This window comes from Chaetodon trifascialis, chromosome 21 (genome assembly GCF_039877785.1).
Source record: "Chaetodon trifascialis isolate fChaTrf1 chromosome 21, fChaTrf1.hap1, whole genome shotgun sequence".
Taxonomy (NCBI): domain Eukaryota; kingdom Metazoa; phylum Chordata; class Actinopteri; order Chaetodontiformes; family Chaetodontidae; genus Chaetodon; species Chaetodon trifascialis.
In genome coordinates this window covers 18,562,103-18,584,287 of record NC_092076.1, presented here as the reverse complement: position 1 = coordinate 18,584,287, position 22,185 = coordinate 18,562,103, and the positions used below count along the sequence as shown (strand labels likewise).

The 22,185-nt window shown below is 42.5% G+C and overlaps 1 protein-coding gene across 1 annotated transcript in view; it reads right to left on the bottom strand.

The window, feature by feature from the left end:
• cacna1g (calcium channel, voltage-dependent, T type, alpha 1G subunit) overlaps positions 1-22,185 on the bottom strand; it is a 236,029-nt gene that overhangs the window by 34,542 nt on the left and 179,302 nt on the right. The window contains exons 22-28 of the mRNA XM_070989948.1: positions 19,180-19,248; positions 16,847-17,031; positions 9,852-9,978; positions 7,928-8,053; positions 7,743-7,832; positions 7,353-7,545; positions 5,609-5,659 (exon numbers count right to left, since the gene is read on the bottom strand). Of these exons, the coding sequence (XP_070846049.1) occupies positions 5,609-5,659; positions 7,353-7,545; positions 7,743-7,832; positions 7,928-8,053; positions 9,852-9,978; positions 16,847-17,031; positions 19,180-19,248 (841 nt within the window). The remainder of the gene's footprint in view (positions 1-5,608; positions 5,660-7,352; positions 7,546-7,742; positions 7,833-7,927; positions 8,054-9,851; positions 9,979-16,846; positions 17,032-19,179; positions 19,249-22,185) is intronic.

Below are 22,185 nucleotides of genomic sequence, written 5' to 3'. Positions count from 1 at the left end.
ACGCAATGCTTCGGCTGCACAGTTCAGTATCGTATCGAAGCCTGGCTGTTAACAGTCGCTGATCTAATCTAATCTCACACAAAATGTATTAAACACTATTCAGCTTTCACAGTGCACTGTGACAGAGATCTGACACACATATCTCTTTTCCATGAGAGCCTTCATAGAATGAACAGCTAACTGTGCCTGAAATATTATAAAGAAAAAAATTATATGAGACAAATCATAAACCCACACTTCAGTGCGCACATATGTTACTGTGATGGATTAAAACAAACATACATTTGGATAAAGTCAGACAGCAGAGAAGAGAAAGATTGTGGTCTCGTTTAATATTGAAAAAAATCAAAACAAAATGTTAATTTAGCCAAAAACCACAATCTTTCCTGACACTAAATCAAAGCGATTTTGTCGCCTCAAAACTAACCACACAACAAACTCAGGATGTGAACCATCCTCCACCCTGACCACCCGCCTACAACTCCCGTGCTTCATTCCCTTGAAAAAAGAACAGTCAAACCAAACATAATCCTGGCAGCAATCACACTTCCAACCAAACAGAATTTCTTTCTAACAAGAAACAGAATTTCTAGGAAACAAGGTTAGTTTGGTAACTATTCGCAATTTAATGATCAGATGTCGCAAAAGTACGTAAATGTGGCTCATAGAGCTCATAGAGCCATATGGCATCAGGGTGCTGAAATGGTATATGAGTATATTTGCCATTAGGTGTGTCACATTAGGGCTTTGAAATGTATTCATTGGTTACCTCATTAATGCTGCTATCCTGTCTCAAGGAGCTACGTTTCAAATACTTGCTGTAAAAATCCAGGATTATCTAGAGTTTCTGAGTGCTACCACCCATCCTGCTATTGCTGCACAAATCAGCCAGCAGCCTACAAACAGTGCAGAAACACTGAGAGCATCATTACCCTGATACAAGCTTCTGTCTGTCAAAATATTCAGCATGCCATCTCTCTGATAGCTCACTGAGGGTGGAACATTGAGGAAATAATATGAAACTATATTTACAATTTGCCGCATACATCGTGCGCAGTGTAGTGTAGCTTCTCCTGATGTGTCTGTCACAAGGAGCTGACTGACTGCGACTGCAGAATGCATGACTCAACACAGCAAGTCAACTCAAACAGGGAGACACTTCACATTGAGCCTGAGGGGAACTACTGCCATCCTGCGTCTGTGTTTGTGTAGCTCATTGTGTGTCATTGCATGCATGTCTACCTCTGTGTATGGTGGAGTTTTGTGGCTTCATGATTATCACCATTTTCTTTAGCCTCTTCCACATCTCTTTTCTTCAGATCCATGATATGTGTGTGTGATTCAGAGCTGGTTTTCTAGGGCACGTTCAACTCCAGTCAAGTCTTCAAAGCAGTCAGGACCCAAGTTTCAGGTCCCTAAAGGTAACATTTGAAATGACTGCTTTTGAATGTCTTTCTAAACTGTGTTAATAGTGATATTCAGGGCCAGGTTGTACTAGAAATGAAGAGGTTTGAACATCAGTGTGTTTAGATCTGAGCTACACTGCCACACTGGAAGGTGAGGTATAAGGTCCAAATGAATGTGTGAGAAATGAAAAGCAGGAGCTAGAAAGAGAAGTTCAAACCCAGCTGTCTTCACTTCTATCCCGACCTGAAGTGTGTGTGAATGCCAGTTACAGAAATCATTGGACACAGACGTCAGAGAGGTGTGTGTTTGTGTTCATGTGTGTGTGCTATTCAAATATCAGTCTTGGTTCAGAATACTGGTCATTTTAGCCAACACATTGCTGTGGCTCCAGGGATGCTCTTGTCAGTCTGTTGTTTGGTTGGTCTTTTGGCTATTGGATGGATTTCCATGAAACTTGGTACAGACATTCAAGGTCCCCAGAGGACGAAGCCTGTGGACTTTGGTGACCCCTTGACTTTTATCTAAATGTCTTCACAACGATTTGATGGATTATCAAGAGATTTGGTAATCTGTGTAGCACACAGGAGGAATGAGCATCATGAGGCTCACATTGACAGTTTTGAGTAAAATGTCCTTTTGAATTGCCACTAAATTTGGAAGACACATAGAACAACTGTGCTGTGCTAACTTTGGTGACCCCTTAACTTTTCATCGAGTCTCATCATCGGGTTTTAATTTGCCCATTTCTTTGGTTTATGACCAAACTATTATATTATATTACTGTCTGTGTGGAGTAATGCTTTACTGATTACACTATTTGTGCGTTACTTTCACCAAAATAACCACAGGCGTACAACTAATGTCATATTTGACTGTATATTACGGTAATATATTATTTAATGTGTGTTCAGAACATGGTGGTTTATGTTGGTAGCTGTATTGAATAACAGTGTATTGAATGCTTGTACTTGAGTTGAATCTTAACAGGGATGACATCACTGAAAACTGCTGAATTTTTAATAGATGGTGGTCATCTTATAGTAATTATGCTAATATTATTGAAAACTTGCTAGCAACATGTTATATTACTTTGTTACTATAAAAACTAATATAGTAATGCATTACTTTTGTAATGATTTACCACACTGTCATTGAATACCTGTAAAAGTAATCGCATTCCCATCAGCCTTTGTGTGTGTATTTTGTGTATGGAGGTAATGAGCAAAGTAAGCATTCTAACTAGCTTAAGAAAGTGACCATCGTAACCATTATAGCTGCAGCATATTAGCATTGTCATCGTGAGCATGTTTGCATGCTGACATTAGCATTTAGCCCAAAGGACTGACTTGTAGAAAAGAACATGCATGTTCTCATGAGACTCTTTAGGAAGTCACAAAGCATTCAGGTCCAAGTTAATTCTTGTGTCTGTGACATCCGTCTGAATACATGTGTTGGCTGATAGAACTTTTCATGGAGTGTGTGTGTGCATTTGTATAATTTTATCTCCCCTCCACCCCTATGTCACTTGTCCTCCTCCCTCCTCTTCAGTCAAAATCTTAATGCGCCTCCTCCATCATCCCCTCTCCTCTCTTTGTTCCTCTCCTCCTGCTAGCCTCTAGAGACGACTGCTCCAGCGCAGTGCAAGCAGGAGATAAGAGTCCACATGCTCACACACAAGCACACGCAGCGTGGCATGCGTGCATGCCCACGCACACAGCAACGAAACGTTGACCACGCCGACACGCTAACACAAATGCAAAAGTGACACACTGTGTGGGCACTGTATTTTACGTGTATGTTTTGTGTCCTTGGCACTGTAATTACCTTTGGGTAAAAATACCAAAACACTGCGAGCACTCTGCACCCTACAGCACAGGAGCACTGGGGTGTGGGGGTGTGGGGTCCTGAACGCCTCTCAGACAGTCACCCAGTCTGAGAGGAGTGGGGATTTGGGGATGAGAGCTGCTCTTGCATATTTTACAACTTGTTCTGCCACCATCTGCTCCCTGACACACTCACACATGCACACACACTCACACACACAAGGATACGATCTAGCTCAGTGAAATCTGCTTTCCAGGAATGTGCCCCTGTTTGACATTGCACCTGGTACTATACATTACGTGCAAACAAAGACATAAACATGAGCACACACACACAGACTTTCAAAATGCAGAGTTAGGGAAGAGGTCGTCGTCATCTAACACGCCTCACAGCGGCTCCCATTTATCATAACAATAACCGAAGCAGATTGTCATGGAAACAAGTTGCCACAGCAAACCAGTCAGACTGGTCAGACCACCATGAGATGACCTTTATGCCCAACAAGAGCCAACTGCTGTTAACAAACCTGCTGAGGTCTCACTTAACAACAACTTGTAACGCTATGACCTTTGAGCACAGTGTGTTGTAGTAAATCAGCCATTAGGTCGAGATAAATTTGTGCAGCTTGGCAAGACCCTTAATTCCATTTGAGATCATGATTTAATAATGGTATCCTACTGACGCACATCAGAGAAACTAGAAATAGATTGTTTTCCACCAAAGAAACTATTTAAGCCATCTTTGTAAGTGAAATACGTTCTATGGAGCCAAAGATTTGAAGATTGCAACTAAAAAAAAAAAACTAGTTAAGAGTTTAATTTATTGTGATTACATATTTTGGCACCGGATGTCTTAAATCAAGCTTTTGAGTCAAGCACAGACTCAATGGGATAATTAAAGAATGTTCTCGATTGAATTTCTGTGGTCCAGTGCCCCATAATGGAGGCCAGTGACCTTTGATAGAAGACATTATAAGAGAGAGACAGCAACAGAGAGAATCTGCTCATCGAAGATTGGGCCCGTTGTACAACCTGATCAAGCTCTCACAGCAAGTTAGTCAAGTTTAAAGGATATTTCCGAGTTATCAGAACTTGGGCCTTATTATTACAGCTGTGGCCATCATTCCTTTTTGTAATAAGAGCTCTGTGCTCAGCATGTCAGACAGGCAAGAAACACAAGCAGTCAGATAATCTGAAAGGTTAGCTGAATTTATAGGGAAGAAAAGTATGGCATACAGTTAAATGATAAGCTCAACTGCCCCTTCAAAACATCCGTCACAGTTTACTGACCTGCCCAGTTCAACTTTCTCAACCTACAAAACTTACCATAGTGGTTGGTGACTCCTCAATTTTTCACCCAGTTCCAACACCTGGTAAAATTTCAACTGTACAATACTTGTAAAGCCCGTGTTTAGAGCTAATGAGCAAATATTAGCGTGCTAATACAGTAAACTAGGATGGTTAACTCAAAGTACCCGGAACTGCGAGAGTGACTGTCAGCTCTTGGTCTTGTTTTCAGGATGGATATGTCTCTTTGGTTCAGGCTGAAATATCTCAACAACTACTGAGTAGATTGCCAATAAATTTTGTTCAGTCCGTCATGGTTTCAAGACGATGGATTCCAATGACTTTAATGATCCCCTGACTTTCTATCTAGAACCTCCAACAGGTTAAAATTTTTATGTACTCAAGAAAATATCTCAGCATCTATTGGATGGATTAGTACAACATTTGGTGTAGTTATTCATAGTTCACTGAGGATGAATCATAATGACTTTAGTGATCCATTGTCTTTTCCTCTACAGTCTCCATGAGGTAGGCATTTCACTTTATCCGACATTATGGTCTATGACCAAATACCGCCAAAACTAAGCTGTACTTTGTGTTTTGTGCTAATCAGCAGTCACTTTGGTGAGCACACTGTTATCACAACCAACAGAAAAGATGGTCATCACAATGAAACTAAGGCCCACAATGTAATAAACTGGACAGTATTCTTTGAAAGGCTACTGAAGGAATTACTATGAGACGACAGAACCTTTTCCCTGTCTCACCAGGTCTCCATTGCCAACCTAACTATAGTAGACTCGTTTTCTTTTGTGGTGGTGGTGCAGCAGTGCAGTGCTGTGGACAGTGGATGGATCGCAGACGGCGTGGAAGAGCTGTGAAAGACAAAGCCACGACAGAGAAAACAGGTAACAGCATGTCCAGCGGACTGAGGGCTGATGGGAGAGAGGCAGGGGGGTGGGGACGCGGGATGGGGCCCTACCTCCCGTGATCATTGAACTTAGAACCCTAGCCACCATGGTGGGTGGTCGTGGTCAGTGGTGGTGGTGGGGGGTTAAAGGGACACACAGAACATGCTAGAAACTCTGTACCTTTCAATGTGCCTTCAGAGAGGGCCCAACTCACCCCAGGAACCAATAAATCTAGAGGAATGAGACCGTGTTAGTCAGGGTGAAGCAGAAGAAAGCAAGGAAGGAAGGATGGAGAGTTAGAGACAGCAGAGAGTCAAAGAGAGAGAAAGAGGGAAAGAAGGATGGAGTAAGGCCAGAAGGAAGCGATGAAAGATTAAGCTGGCTTATGTTCCTATGTCTTGTCTTTCCAGTGATTCTGAGTCCAGTTCTTTAATACTTTTTTGTTTTGTAATAATCAAGAAGTCATTGACTCTCAAACTAAAGAAGACATATACAACCACCGTACAAATTGTATTCTATTGAGTTACTCCACTAAGTTGTCTCTTTGTGCTAGCAGCCTTGCCTTTTTGTGTTGCTATTTCACTAAGAAACCTTTCGCATTTTGACCCTGAACAGTACTGTGTGTAAAAAAAAAAAGGTTCCTGGCAGAAAAAATGCCAAGCCAGAAAAAAAGAAGACAACCTTTTCAACCAAAAGTTACCAAAGGAAAAAAGCAAAACAGGGAACGAACATAGAAATATGAAAGGTTCTGTGTGATTTCAAGAAAAAGGGGAGGGCCTCTTGAGATTTAAGTGTACGTGTGTTGGACTGAGTGTGCAAAGGTCTGGGAGAGTTTCTCGATTGGTCGGATACCCTTGGCAGACGCCTCCTGAAAAAGGAAGATCAGTCTCCATCTGTATTTCTCAAGAGTTAGACGGAAACATTTCTATGGTCAAATAAAATTATCATGTCATATAGACGGAAACAAAGGGATATTTTTCAGCTTTAAGAAACCAATGGTGTCCACTGCTCCTTGCAGGTATTTAAAAACAAAGTGCCTTTCGATTAAGGGGGTAAAATACTGTAAGAATAGGCACTAAATTCACAAAAAAGTCTAATGGTAATGTGTTGGGGGTTTTTTTGTTGTTGTTTTTTTTACATGTAGGAGGCAGTGGAAAGAATAAAAACCAAACCAAGCAGTTTGTCACCAACTCCTATACAGCCGGAGGGGAGGGGGAACGGGCAGGGAATTAGCTAACTCCTACCAATCTCAGTGATGTGATCTCAGAGCTACGGGGAAACTAAGGGGAGACTTGTCATTTTCTTCCAGATTTTAGTCTATCCCTGCCCCTGCGGCTGTACTAAACCACATGCAGAAGAGGGGAAGGGAGGGGGGTCGTCTCCTTTTCGTTTAGGGTGATTAAATGATCAACAACTCCCCCTCCCTCTAGCTCTGCATACCCACCACCATGCAAGCCCCGTCTGTCAGCACTCACTGGGCATGCTCCAAGGGGCCATCCCAAGTGCGGTGTCTACGGTAGACCAGGCAAGGTAAGGGAGGAGGGAAAGATAGGAGGCTAACACCAGCGATCAGCTGTCCTGGCTTTGCAAACTGTCCGAATATGGAAGCTTTTCTTAACATCCAACTTGATCAATTTGATGCTGGGGTTGAGAAGAGCTTCCACAGTCTGTAGCAGAGTCTGCAGAGCCAGAGTAGGTGACCACCGGACTGCAACAAAAACCTGAGAGCCTACAAGGAAAGGAAAAGAGGAGGGTTCTACCGCAGAGTAGCAACTGTAGGTGGTTCTAGCTCACTAATTGCGTTCTCCCGAGTTCGGCCAAACCAAATCAAAAAGCAGAAAGAAAAAAAAAGGCTCAGGCTCAAATCAAGCAGGACTCAGAAAGATGTGGAAAGACTACCGACCAGCCAGCTCCTTCTCCTTACTCCGTCTCTTTTTCTCCATGCGTTTCAGTCTCTTCTCCTCCCTGCGCTTGGCCTCCTCGGCCTCCTGGTGGCGCCGGCACTTGTGGAAGTTCTCCACCACCACGCCAACGAACATGTTGAGCACGAAGAAGGCCACGATCAGCAGGAAGGAGATGAAGTAGAGCAGCATCCACGGGTTGTAGTTCATTATCGGCTGAAACATACACAGAATGTTTCTGTGTGTGAGAACTGAAGTCGAACTTATGAATGACTGCTAATAGAGAGTATCAGCACATATTTTCGAGTGGATTTTCTTCAGCTATAGCTGAAGCTATATATGTGCTCTGGACATATTTTACATATGTGTACAGATATGTGTGTAGCTGTGCAAGACAGTTTAAATATATTAACCTGCTGGTCAACTCCCACAGCGTCTAGTCCGTCATACATAATATCTACCCAGCCGTCTTTTGAAGCCAGAACAAACAGAGACATCAAAGCCTGAGACAGAGAAAGAGAAGAAGGGGTGAAGCAGAAATACTCTACCAAAAAACGTCATATTGAAAACATTTATTTATGTGTTTCTGAGACCTCACCTGTCCCAGGTTGTCAAAGTTGTACTTGTGTCTGACCCATTTGAAGTTGGCCTGCAAACAGTCTGACTTGTTGGTAACGTTCCTCACATCTTCTCCTTGACAAACAAAGAACTTCCCCTTGAAGAGCTGGGGAGAAAAACACAGACACACCCTTCGTTTTACAGCGAACCTCAACAGAAAACAGATTCATGAAGCTACATTATGCCATTAGTGGTAAGTTTGGTTTCAGAAATTGGAGGGTGGGATCAAAATATGTAAATTCAGCTGGAAGTCAGGAGTTCTTGGAATGAGCAAGGATGTGAAGTTACATTTTCCTTCATGTCGGCGTACATTATGATTAAGTGGTCGTCATGCTTTCTTAAATCATCCTTCCACTGGAGCAGATGTCTGGCATTTTAGAATTACAAATGCTGTTAAATTATTTACATAATCTTTTCAAGTCAATATTCATATTTCCACATGTTTTTTAAAAGAGCTGCAGACACTTTTCTGCTGCCAAGTTGTATCCTTATTCATCTATCTACACTGGAACTCAATTTCATGCTATTTGACTCAAACCTATGCACAGATATAGTGGATATATCTACATGTATTTATATAAGCATGTTTATTTCATATGAAATATATTTCCAGAAGATTCATACAATCTCAACATTGAGGTCCAATAACTCTACCCAGTAAGTTGTGTTCATGGGCTGTTTTGCTTTTAACCATGCACAGGACAGCTCTACTTGTGTGACATCTCTGCATCTTTTATTGATGTGGTGGTCTTCAGCGGCAGACCACCATCCTTTCAGCAGCAGTGAGACAAGTTAGAAGTCGACATCTGCAACTGAAGTTCAGCTCCAGAGCTGAAGTATCACTGAGAGGTACCACTGCATGGATCAGTCTGTTCAACAGGGTGGAAACGTTTAAGTTAGTGACAGAGCCAGGTTTGCTGATTTTCCCTGTGTTCAGTCTTTATGATGAGCTAAGATAACTGGCTGCTGGCTGTTGCTGTATATTTACTGTACAGATTTGACTGTGGTATCATTTTTCTCATCCAACTCTCGGCATATTTTCCGAAATGTACAAATTGTTCCTTTAAGAAAATGTTTTGTTTTTTGTTTTTTTCCTTTTTAGAACGCAGACTCTATCTTGATTGTCCCTTACCACATTAGATTTTAAAAAGAAATATCAAACATTTGGGTTATAAAAGATTAGGGTTAGGGTACTAGCTGGGTTTAGGGTCTGCTAAAAGCCTGGAACTACAGTAACAAATACTATAGCTGTGCCTGCTTTGTACAAAAAATAATGTATGTGTGTGTGTGTGTGTGTGTGTGTGTGTGTGTGTGTGTGTGTGTGTGTGTGTGTGTGTGTGTGTGTGTGTCAGTGTAAGAAAAAAAGCTCACTGGATGACCAAGCTCAGTTGGCAACATTTCAAGCATTTTCAGCATCAGAGGTTAAGGGCTGTGCAGTGAATTCCATGGATGCCTTTTAACGAGTGACAGCTTCCAATCTCTGCCTCATGGTATCGTCACAGCCATTAACCCTTCATGACACGTCTTTACGTGGACAGATGGTTTATGGACATAAACATGCTGGTGGCGGATAGACAGGAGCCTGAACTGTGCCAAGGGCAAAGAACTCGTTGGTATAGATTGGTCCTTGGGCTGTTAGCCATGAAATCTCCATCGCGACCAGATGAGCATACATAAGTATCCCAGTGTATGAGTTATGATGTTGAGAGTGCATGGAAAAACTATTCCTCTGCGAAGATTTCATGATGTATGCGCTACCAAGGTGGGACAGGAGAAAGTGAAGAATTGTGGGAATGTTTGTCACATGTCAAACTGTTGCAGCGTGTTGGGAGGAGGATAATGTTTCTGTGTCACGGCCGGCTAGACTGCAGCCTCACTGCCACTTTGCTCCCCTCCCCTCTCACCTGTACTCCCAGGATGCCGAAGATAATGAAGAATGCGCAGCAGATGACCACAATGTTGCCGATGGGCTTCAGTGATGACATCAGGGTCTCAACCACCAGCTTCAGCCCTGGGGCTCTGCTGATCACTCTGGAACACAGCATTCGATAGGATCTCAGTGCACTGCCTGTATGTGTGTTGGAGTGTGTATGTGCAGGGCAGGCTTAGGTCACTTACAGTACAGCTCATAACAGATGGAGCAAGGACGCCTGCAGCGTTCCAACCCACAACCCCAACACCCCCCCAGGCCCTCACCCTGTCTGCACACGCACACAAACACACACACACTTTGACACACAAAACCCCTTTCCCTTGTTTTGCCACAGTTAGAAAGCTTTTTTCTTATTTGCACACATTTCAGAACTTTTCAAACCAAAAACACATGTGAATTAAGGACAAATTAACCTCTCTTTCATTTATCCCTGCTCTTCTGAAAAAAAAAACCCAAACATCTTTTTCTCTCTTTCACACCTCTTTCTGCTGCCTTTTATTTCGACAGTGAAGAAAACAGACACATCTAATTAAGCCAATGGACTGATGAGGATGTTTAATTAGTGCCAGCGTGGCACCCGGCACTACACTGCAGCTGAGCTTCTCCGACCGGGTAAAACACAGACACACACATAAAAGCCTGCCAATGCACACACACTCATCTGCACAGGCTTTCACACAGAAAGCACATATGTATATGCATGAGCACACAGATGCATGAGCAACCTCTCTCTCTCTCTCTCTCTCTCACACACACACACACACACACACACACACACACACACACACACACACACACACACCAAAGTCAATATGATGTGATAGATAAGATGATACATCAAAGGCCTAAAAGAGAAAAACAGTGCTACACAGGCTGGCTGTCAAGGTGATAATCTGCTCTGCCTTTGTCTATTAGTCTTTGTCTGCAACGAATCTTTTTCCCTGAGCAGACAGTTGAGTGAAGGGAGAGTCAATAGCACATTAAGAGAAGACATGAGATAATAAAAGGCCAGGGCTGACCAAGGCCACTGATCAATAGCCCCGATCAGAGAATAATGAGGGTATAGCAACAACACATCACTTTGCACCTCACAGCCTCTCTTTATGCTCTATTGAAAACCATGGTGGGTGCAGTACCACTGCTGAGCTATAGAGGGTACTATTGTTCAAGAGCTGCATCTGCATGTGTCTCCCTCTTAGATTGATGCTGTTGTCCTGGTATGAAAACATATTCGCATTGAATTCCTCTGCCAGGAAAGGGTCTAAGTCCAGTTTCAGTGTTTCTGGCTGAAGACGAGTTTACCTTTCTATTTAAGCAACTATGACGTTTCTCTTTACAGTGAAATAGAAACACAAAAAGCTGTTGAATCCACCTCTTTTAGTCAAATGTTTAGCACCTGATCTTGGACAACCTGTTACCCTTTCATTCATGTGCATGTTTCTCTAAAAATATGAAGAAAAAACATGGCAGGAAAAAGAATCTTGAGAGGAAAAAAAAAACAGAAATGTGGAGGGAGAAAGAAAGAAAAAATTGCAACTTGCTGGGAATGTCAGTGAGTTTGCAGGTTCCATCCAGAACAGAAAGACATCGTTTACAGCCACTCTCCAGCTCAAATGTCCCTCAAAGGACATTTCCACACATTGCTGCTTTGCATATGAAAACCCCAAGCCAACCTCTCTAGCTCTTTACATCATGTTCTCCTTTTGAGCTTCACTCTGACAAATACGCTGAAGTGAAAAGGCTTATTAAAGAGGGGAGCAGAGGAGAGACGAGCTCCTTATTATGAGTCAATACACTCTGATGATGTGGTACGTGAAGGACACACACTGCGATGGGCTCCTCTCCATAACGCCTATTTGCATATGACACACAAAAAAAAAGGCTGAGGAGGAGCTGGGTGGAGGGAACCAAGGGAGAAAAGTTAGAGCTCTCTTCTTCTAATCTACCTCTCTGCATAATTTCGTAGCAGTTCACAGCATGTCCTTGTTGTGTGCGCTGTGCAAAGGAGCAGGAAGGAGTCTGCCACGATGCACAACACCTGCACGCATGCACCACCTCCATCACACTTAGGAGAGAGAACAACAAGTCATGCAGTAAGTGGCAGGCATGTTCCCACAGTGCAAACACTGGGTGTAATTAATACACGTGGGGGGATAGAGATGGGGAAGAGGGAGGAGAGGGGGGCTGATGAGTTGCAGAGATATAGAGGGAATGAAAAATGAGGCAGCTGCTATTTTCTCGCTTTTTTGTCTAAACTTTGTTTCTCGCTCCACCTTGCTGTGTAAATGCCTTCCCGCTCTCCTCTTTCTCAACCTACAGCTGTTCTTCCTCCTCAGCTGTCAAACTTTACCGCTCACTGCTCCCGTGCCATCAGGAAACGAGGGAAATGCTAATGCAGACTGTCGGCCAGTGGATTCAGAAACACGGTCTAAACGGCTTGAAGAATGGTAATCATGCACTCATGAGTTATTAATTGGCCACCGTCAGCACCATCAAAGCGTGAGGCTTAAAAAAAATGTACACGCATTGTGAGAAAGCACATAAATTACCCAGTGGAAGCCTTGGGATTATTACATCATCATCGAGTGACGGATGAGCTCAAAGGCTGAGCTGACATGGGTCAACCACAGGGGGGGTTTATCAATAAACAACCCCGCTGGCCAGCTGTGACCTCACAAACACCACAAAGCTGTTTAGATCAGTCTGCTGTGTGGCAGGTACAATTAATGGCGGCGGAGGAGTTCGGGTGGGGTTTCTAGGTTGCAGCTGAATTGTCGACAAGGTGTAGGTGGTGTTGGCTGACATAAAAGTGCCATTTGGTGACACAGGGTGCTAACTTCTGGGCTTCCCTGAGGCCGGCCCTCAGCTCAGGTTGTGGGCTTGATGAATGACTGCAGAGGTGTGTGTGTTTGCGTGTGTGTGTGCGCGTGTTTGTCCTGTTAAACAAAGCCGATGCGTCATTCTGTCCGGTGGACCCTCCTTTCTTGTGCAGTGTAATGCCAGTCATCAATATCTCGAATGAGAAACAGGCAACACACACACACTCACACACGAAACACGCACACAAACACGTGTAGCCAGCGAGTCAAGAATATAATGATGAGGCCGCCTGTGTGAACCCCCACATGCACCGCAGTGCCAGAGGGGAAAACACAGACAAGCTCATATTTAATTCAAACAGCCAGGGAGCGCGAGTCTGCCACAATCGAACTGCAGTGATAACAAGCTGATTGAAACTCGCACAGAACCACTCTGAATGAAAACGCTGTGTCTGCCTTGTGGTGTGTTTGACGGACACAATGTGGAGAATTTTGGAGAAAAACTGTTTTTAACGAAGAAGTGCGACTAGAGAAAACTATTCTTACAGGCTCCAAAGCCTTACTGTGTAGACATTACATTTTTTCAAATTAGATTTAATCCTGCATTTTTTGATGGCGCATGTGACAAACAGGCCTTTTCAAAGAGAAAAGAATGCAGTTGTTGCATGTCTTCCTGAGAGAGAGTTTGAGTTTAACTTGATTTGTTTGCACAGAAATGAGCCTGAATTAGCCAGACCTAGACTCTATGGGCAGTTTGGATTGAGATTGATGATTGACATTTTGTTTACTGCCTTTTCGAATGGACAGACTATATTATAATGCACCTGATTAACTTTGGGCTACAGGTCTGTCTTCATATTTCAACAGCTGCAAATTGTTACCGAGCATATTTTGTTCACATGTCATACTGGTGGTACTCTGAATACCACGAAATGCGGAAAGACTTAGACAATGGCAGTTTTAAGATCACCATCATCAAGTCCAAATGTTGGCAAATAGGAGAGTGGGGATGAGGCTGAACTTCTCTTTAGACCTCTATCTAAGAAAACAGTTTTTAAAACATCATGAAGTGAAGTCAAGCTAAATAGTGTATTTGGGCTATAGATTTTCAGAGCCACCCTATAGGAGTTATTTCTGGTACCAGTTTGAAGCATTTGCATCAGCGCTGGAACATTGTGCCAGCTGCTTAGGAGACACACTGTTTCTCAACACTAAGAATGCCAAAGAGGGACACACTTGCCAACTCCTCGGACAATTTCACAAAGACAGAATATTCGACTGTGAGATTTTGAGATGTCTCTTCAGTGGGGATGAAAGGCCAAAATGAGGAAAAGATGCTTTTTTTCCCCAAGTTTACCCATCTTTGTGAGGACATGAGGTCAGGGACGCATTGCAGTGAGGCCTACCCTCTTTCAGGGACACAATTAAATGACTAAACTGCAACTCTGTGTCTCTACTGATGTGGCCATGCACAGGTTCCATGCCTCTGTGTCTTTATTGTGTTAAGATTTTCAGATTGTAGCAAAGATGCAAAGAAGCACAGCATCCCAAATTTTTGAAAAGTGGCTTGTTGGTGTTTTCGGAGACAGCCGCAGGTGGTCTCAGAGGCATCAGTTAGTCACCAGTATGAAAATCACCAGCTTACATGCACACATCTGGTCAAAAATAGGTAACTAACAAGCGGAGGGAACCTTTTTAATCAAGGTTTGTGTGTTGCTGAAGAACTTGTAACGTGTCTGACTGCATCTTTGTAAGCAAAGATTTGCTTGCTCACTACTTACACAAAGACATTAATTGAACCTGAGCAACAATTCCACTTTGTGTTGACCAGCCCGGATGATTTCTAACAGGGTTTAAAGCATCCACAGTTCAATATTATCAAGATACACAAAATAGCCACAGCAGCACGTTTAGCTTACTATGCCATAGCCTTTAATGCTGTGTTCCTCCTTTTGGATTGAAAGTTAATAACAACCTTAAAAATGATTTTACAGTATTGCCTTCTCATAACTCATCTGCAGCCTCAGCGGAGGAGAGATCCTCTCCTGTTCCTCCCTCGCTCACTCTCTGCCCGTCTTCATTCAGTCTTCCTAATCCCATTTCTCTCTCCAAGTGCCATTTTGCATTTTTCTCAAAATGAAGACATCCCTCCCCTGAGAAACTGTTGCCCTTTGCTCCGAGAATATGTTGCCCAAACTTCAAATTTGTCCAATTTCCTCCTGTAATTGCTACATATTTTCTAATCTGACTTTAAAACCTTCCCTACTCGACATTAATGCAGCCTCAGCCTCATGGCCCTCTGGGGATTAAATGAGGGAGGGCAAACAGCAGAAAGACTCAGTGACAGAAGATTCAGCAGCAGTTAGAATCAGGTACTCTTTTCAAGTGCTCGGTTTGTCACAGTCACACCAGATCTAATTAGAAAAGCTCTTGTTTGACAGCAAGTTCACTCTCTAATGTTACATTAACATTTCATCTGTAAGTGATCAGCATGCTTGTTTTTAACTGGTTAGGTGTCATACTGGCAACCAAACCTACATCTTCTGTGAAGTATTAGTAGCTTAGTAGGCTCTGAATCTATGTCCTCCTTAGAGGGAAGTTATTATCATCCCTCCTCACTCCCTCTTAGTTTTCAGTGCCACAGCAATCCTCACATTACCTCCACACTGTGAGGTAAACAGATTTAACTCTCCGCCGTGCTGAGCCTGATGCTTCCCAGACACGAGTGACCAGATCAGAGCCAACATGCCAAACATCACGACTTTTCTTATTTTACATTCACATAAAATTTTATTTCATATGAGCTGTCAGACTGAAGTGCAGTGAGGAGGGTAGGTCAAAGCTGAAGCAGAGAGGGAGTCTATAAACATTACAGTGAACACTTTGGCTACATTTGAGAGTTTGTTTATAGCCTGTATGACTGTCTGTCTGCTCATGTTTCTTGCAATGCTTGAGTGTTCCCTGATCTCAGCGTTTAATGTGGAGAGTTTAATGTTATTACTGACAATAATGATGGTCCAAACCAAGAGCATGATACCCAATAGACCCGAATGCACGCAAATGTCAAGCACATAGAGATTCACAGCCCAGTTCACATACATACAGATAACAGCATGGACTCAAAAGAAGAAGGTGATGCTCTGAAGGCAGGGGAGGGAGGCATATCACTTCATGCAAGGTGAAACTTAAGAAAGAAGACAGAAAAGATCAGCGGTGTTTAGTGGGTAAATTTGGCAAAATGAAAATTAATATTTGATTTTGCTGCTCTCCCTGAGAACTTCCATGAATATTCAAGAGAAGGCAAGGCCTTGAGAGCTCCCCTTCATGAGAGGAGACTGCAAGCATGCGGCTGTGAGCCAAGTCAAGCATGAAGCCGCACATGCAAACACACACTGGGGCCAGAGCTAAAGCAGTGTGCACAGGTAAAGAACCTGCACCATATTCCACAAAGACACACATTCTTGATTTCAATCTGTCTCGGACACACACACGCACGCACACACGCACATTTGGAGATGTAAATACAAACACAGTCTCCAAATTGGTGATTTCCGCCTGATTTCCACTCAAATAAACATAGCAGAGCAATTGTGTAAATTCTGACAATAACACACACACACACACACGCACACACACCCACACCCACACACACACACACACACACACACACACACACACACACACACACACACACACACACACACACACACAAATGCACACTAAAATAAATGCCTACACACAAAAACATACACACACATCTCCCCAAAGCTCCAAAAGGTGGTACATGTCAGAGCTGAGAGAAAGCTCTGTTTGTTGCCACCTCCGTCTTAAAACAAAGCATCTATATCAGGCACTTTTATCATCCCTTCACTCTGGGAAATGGAGCGATTTAATCCTACATACATATATATATATACTGTATATATCCTGTACACACACACACATATATTCAGGGTCTGGTTGGTGTTTGCTTTTTAATTTTGCTGACTGAGTATGTTCAGATACTGATCTGTATAAGACCATCTTGTACTGAATGAAAGGTAAAGACTCTACTTTATGGTTCAACTCAGAAGTTTCATGGGTGGTTGTGTCTTCTCAGTGTGTATGTTTGATTATAAATTTCAGTATCCCTGGGGCAGCCACTTACCGTAGCGGCCTCAGGGTCCTCAGCAGCCTCAGCACTCTGAGCATGCCCAGGATCTTGGTCCCAGAATTAGAGATGAGAGACACTAGGATGTCAATAACAGAAATCATCACCAGCATCCCGTCCAGAATGTTCCAGCTGCTCTTCAGGTAAGCCTTCTCCCCGAAACACCAGCCCAGGGCTATGATCTGGACACAGAGAGGACATAGATGGGTGAACATATAACAGAGTGTAGCTACTGTTCTGAGCAGCGGACACAGGGTTGACTGCTGCTGTGCCAGTTTGGTTGGAATACATACATACAAATGATACATAAATCAATAATTCAATATCTGTTTATTGTCTGTGCGTTTGCAGATTTGCTTGTTATGAAGCCATCTTCTGTGTTTATTGGGAGTCGACGCCTGATGTCCTGTGTGCACAGTTTATTGATATTTCACAGCGATTGTTTATCGGAACTTTGCAGAAAAGATCATGAAAGCTGAGAGCATTTTCCAAACCTCATTTCTAATTCTATAGGTTCCACTCATCACTTATTCTGCCCATACAGCAATTTGCATTGTGGAAAATAATAGATAGGCTTTGTGTTTTTAGCTCAAACTTATTAAGTCAGGACAACGATGTTTATGTCTTTTACATTTCTAAGAGCCTAATGTAAATGAAAAGATGAGTAAGAAGAGGGTGGATAAAAGATAAAAGTTACATTAGTTGATGCTAATCAATGCATGGCAGTATGTACCAAAGTGTATATGAATAATGTGGCAGGGGAATCATCAAAGAGGCTGATCAAACATTACCAGCAAAGAGAGGTCACTGTGAGAGTTCACACAGCCTCCACGGACTCTTCACTTTGTGCTGCTGAATATATTCAGATCCTTTACGCAAGTAAAAGTTAAAGTAGTGTACTCTATTACAATATCAAGTTCAGCATTCAAACTCATTCTGAAGCAAGAAGTAGGAAGAAATACTATCAACAGAAATGTGCAGGTGCAGTTGGTTTTAACGGTGCAGTAAGTTATTCAGGTAGTTATGTTCAGTGGCTCCCAAACTAGATGTTATCTCCCCTGCAAAGGGTCATACGATAAATCTGGGAGGTTTTAAGATGATTAATGAGGCAGCAAAGAGGAAAAAACAAAGTGGTGCTCTGCATATTTGTATTAACTCTTTGGATTTTTGTCTAATCTTTGCCTTTTTGTGAAATATAGGAGAATTTTACAACTCGTAGACATTGGAAACATGACAAGAGAACCCAAGCCACAAGCCAGTGGGGACCAAGGCTTATGGTGGTAACCACTGGTTTAATCTTTGTACAACAGAACATAAGTTGAGCATGTTTTTTAAGTAAAATCTTAAGCTGAAAAGTAATTACTGACTCCAGCTGTCAAATGTAAGCAACAGAGTAAAATGTACAATATTTCCCCCAATCTTAACTTAAAAAACTCTGAATGCTGCACTTTTACTTATCACACGGGATGTAATGTAAATGTGTGTTATTCTGATATTTATACTGTTAAAAAATCTCAATAGATCTTCCACCACTGGTAACATTGTGTTGATTAATAAAATTTAATCAATTGGTTCAAAACCAACATGGTGGCGACATGGTTGCTCACAATCAATCATCTGCTGCGTTTTTTGTGCTGCAATTAAAGAGATTACTTGAAAATGAAATGATACAACCAGTGCTCTGTGCGTGTGTGTGTGTGTGTGTGTGTGTGTGTGTGTGTGTGGAGGCCCTATGTTCGTGAGCCCGCCAATCGCACTGGGACCAAAAATAGAGACAGAGACTTTGAATGAGTGACACTCATGAACTTTCCTCCCCTCTGCCTCTGCTCGCTCCTGCCCACGCCTGCACAGACGTCCATTCAAAGCCAGTCCATTTGAATACCGGCGAGACAATCCTCCGCTTAGCATTATGAAATAGCCCTGAAAGTGTGTGTGCGTGCATTGTGTGTGTTCCCTGTCTGTTTGAGTCTCATTCTGTCATTCTCTTCCTCCCTTTCCTCCCTCTTACCTCTGTTTTCTTCATATTTTGGGGGTTTACGGTGCACACAGGTATCACACAGACTCTGTATTTTATGCTTTTCTGCATTTGTGTGCTTCTTACTAAGCTGGAGGCAAATGATGAGTTGCCTCGAAGTGAGGCAACCAGTGTTTTATGCCACCAGAAAAAATCCTGACTTTTCAAATGAACTGGCTAAAGAGCTTTTGTCAGCTGAGTGAGTCAGAACAAGATATTTACTCGTATGCAGGCTCTCATCTCATGATGGCTGAAATCAACAAAATCTTTCACAGGTTTTACTGGATAATGTGTCAGTGGAAATCAAGTGTCTCACCTTTATAGACATCTCAGCCACAAAGATCGCCGTGAAGATGTAGTTGGACAATGTAAGGAAGATCCGCTCCTGCAGAATAGAAGGAAAACAGACCTGGTTGAGTACATGGTAATAGTGCCAATAGCTATTAACACAAGAGTTTTCCTACTTCTAAATTGATCTGGCGTTGAGCTGAATAATGTATGAGGGAGCTATTTCACAAACAATTTTCCCTGTTGCACTCACTAACGATGGCTGGCAGGCAATTAGAAAGTTTACTATTTATTAGCACTGCAGGAAGTATTCAAACAAGGCATTTAATCTTTGGGCCTAAAATCACACACACAAGCGACACATTCCCACTCCCATCCCGTCAAATACGGACTCTTGATCAGGGCTCCTTTTAAGGCATGGGGTTCCCCATTAACAACACCATGCGTGGGGTTCTGTAGTGCATCCAACCACCTCACCTCACCTCACCACACTCCTTCTACTATATCATTTGATGTGCCGGACATGACAACAGGCTGTCTATATAAGTTTCGGCGAACAACCCTGCATGTTGAAAAATGACGCTGAAGGAGGACCCAGCGCCTTAAGAAGTGACACCAAGGCATCCTGACCAAGTCTCCACATGTGACAAGTTAGGAGTGAGAACAGGTTTGAACAAGTGTCATTATATCACCTGTGTTTCTGGGACACTTCAGGGGTACTGAGGAACAAGAGATTCAGGCTGAAATTGGTCATTTTCCAGTGAAATGAGCATACTGCATCATGTCCTTTACTTTTCATCGGAGATAAACAGTCAATTCAGAAAACGACCCCCATCATTTTGTTTTGTGAGTGTGCACACAACAGAACACCATCAGGTCGCAGCTATTAGATCTCCATCTAAACTCACATTATTGCGCTCCATGCTTCCCTATTGCCTGAGGCAGCGTGGCTCAGTGGTGTGTATGCATGCAGCAGAGGATGGGAGCGTATTTACTGAGCTAAACAAGGACTGAGAAGAGAAAACAAGCAAGCTAGCAAAAAAAAGATCCCTTCACTGACTGCTTATTTACCCTACTTCCCCTCTGTCTGAGGAGACACAAATGTCCTGCCACTGACTGTCTGTGTGCTGCATGTGTGTGTGCGTGTGAGTGGGTGTAGGTGGCTGCCTTTCCCACGGCCCCCGACTACCATCACCCATGCTCCGAGGAACACAAAATCAAACACACAGACATGGCAGTCCTGCAGCATTTTTTTGTCAAGACTCTGGGAATGTCAGGCATGACATCACTGGGAATGCTGGCGTTGAGATAGTTTATAAATTCCAGGCTTGACAGCAGCCATTCCTGCCGTCTGTGAACGGGTTTCTGTACTTTCATTCATTATGAACCAACAGGCATGTGGTGGGGAATGAGAGAAGTGAAAGAGATGGTAGGGGGTCGGGGGAGAGAAAGAGAGAAAGAGAGGTGAAAATTCATGTTGCATGCCTTAATTCATTAGTTTGCCTCAATTTGCTGTCAGTCCAATTACATTCTAGCTAAAGGCTGAAGATTTAGGTGTGTATAATCAAATTGCCAGCTGTGGCCTAAAAGCTGTCAACCTTTCCTACCCACTTACTTATGCCAAACTATCTGACCACAATCCATTAAAGATGAACTGAGATCCATTTTATAGTTAGAGATTTAAAACATATATGTTTAAGGACCCTGAAATCATCAGATTTCTGAACGGCAGTATTGATGGATTCATGGAAATGCAAATTCCTCTTTTCATACTAACATATGGGAGGCCTTAAAACTTATATGAGAGGGCAAGCCTTTCACACAGCACACATAAGATAAAAGAAAAAAGGAAAACCCTCTTGTCTTTAAAGGAAGCGATTAGAAATCTTGAACAGAAACATGCTTAAACTAGAACTGAGGTATAACTGAACATATTGGCTTCATGGATTGAATTCATGATAATAATTTATGCACAAATAAAGCTGAGGTAGCCATGGCTCGGACCTACAACTACCGCTATTCTGTATTTGGGAAAACAGACGTTTTACAAAGCTCTTCGTAAGACAAACCATGACGTAGAAAACATCAAAGCAGCATATTCCTTGAATTAATTAACTCTGCCTAAATCAGATCCTGAGTACACCGTCTTGATGCTGATATATCTGAAAAAGAGTTTCTTGATGCCAGGAAGTCTTTGCAGAAAAATAAAGCTCTGGGGCCAGACAGCATTCCAGTGGACTGAGCCTTTGACAAACATGTTTAAGGAAGCTCTGACTAATAAAACTCTGCCTAGCGCTCTAGAATTGGCACCAATAACATCACTACCAACACCTGCAAGGATCACCCAAAATGACCTCAGATTACAAGATCTGATCAAAATTATTTGCATTAACAAGCGAACCTGGGTGTCTGCCAAGTACGCCCAAGTGCCTGAGTCCTACCTGATCCATCAAACTTATCAAAAAGTCAAATTATGTCCTTTAATATATAGGCCAAGAACATTATGAATCTAGCCAGACCTTTGGAATGGTGCCCAGATGGATTTGAATATCTAGGCGTGGAAATTAGGAAGATCAATAGCCACAATTTTCAAAGATAACCACATCACCAGGTTAAATCAGACTGATCTTGATTAAAATGAATGTACTCCCCAAATATCTATATTAATTCCAATATGTCCCAATTAAAATCCCCAAACATCTGCTTAATGAATAGAATAAACATCTATCCCGCTTTCTACGGCAAAACAAAACCCCTCGAGGTAAACTCTAAAGCCTTAAAACCTTAGTTAAACCCTTCAGGCCTCATACACCAAAGGAGGATTCATTGTTCCCATTTTAGATGTTATTACCTTGCAGCCCTTTTCATTCAATGTAGTGCTGGTTGCACTCTGAATTAAGAACACTCCCTTAAAAATTCTTCCCTTCCAAGCCTCTAAGAAACCACTCTGAACTATCACCAAGTACCCTATAATTTTAAACTCACTGCACTGCATGACAAGAAGCCCACGCTGCCATTGGCTTAAATACTCATA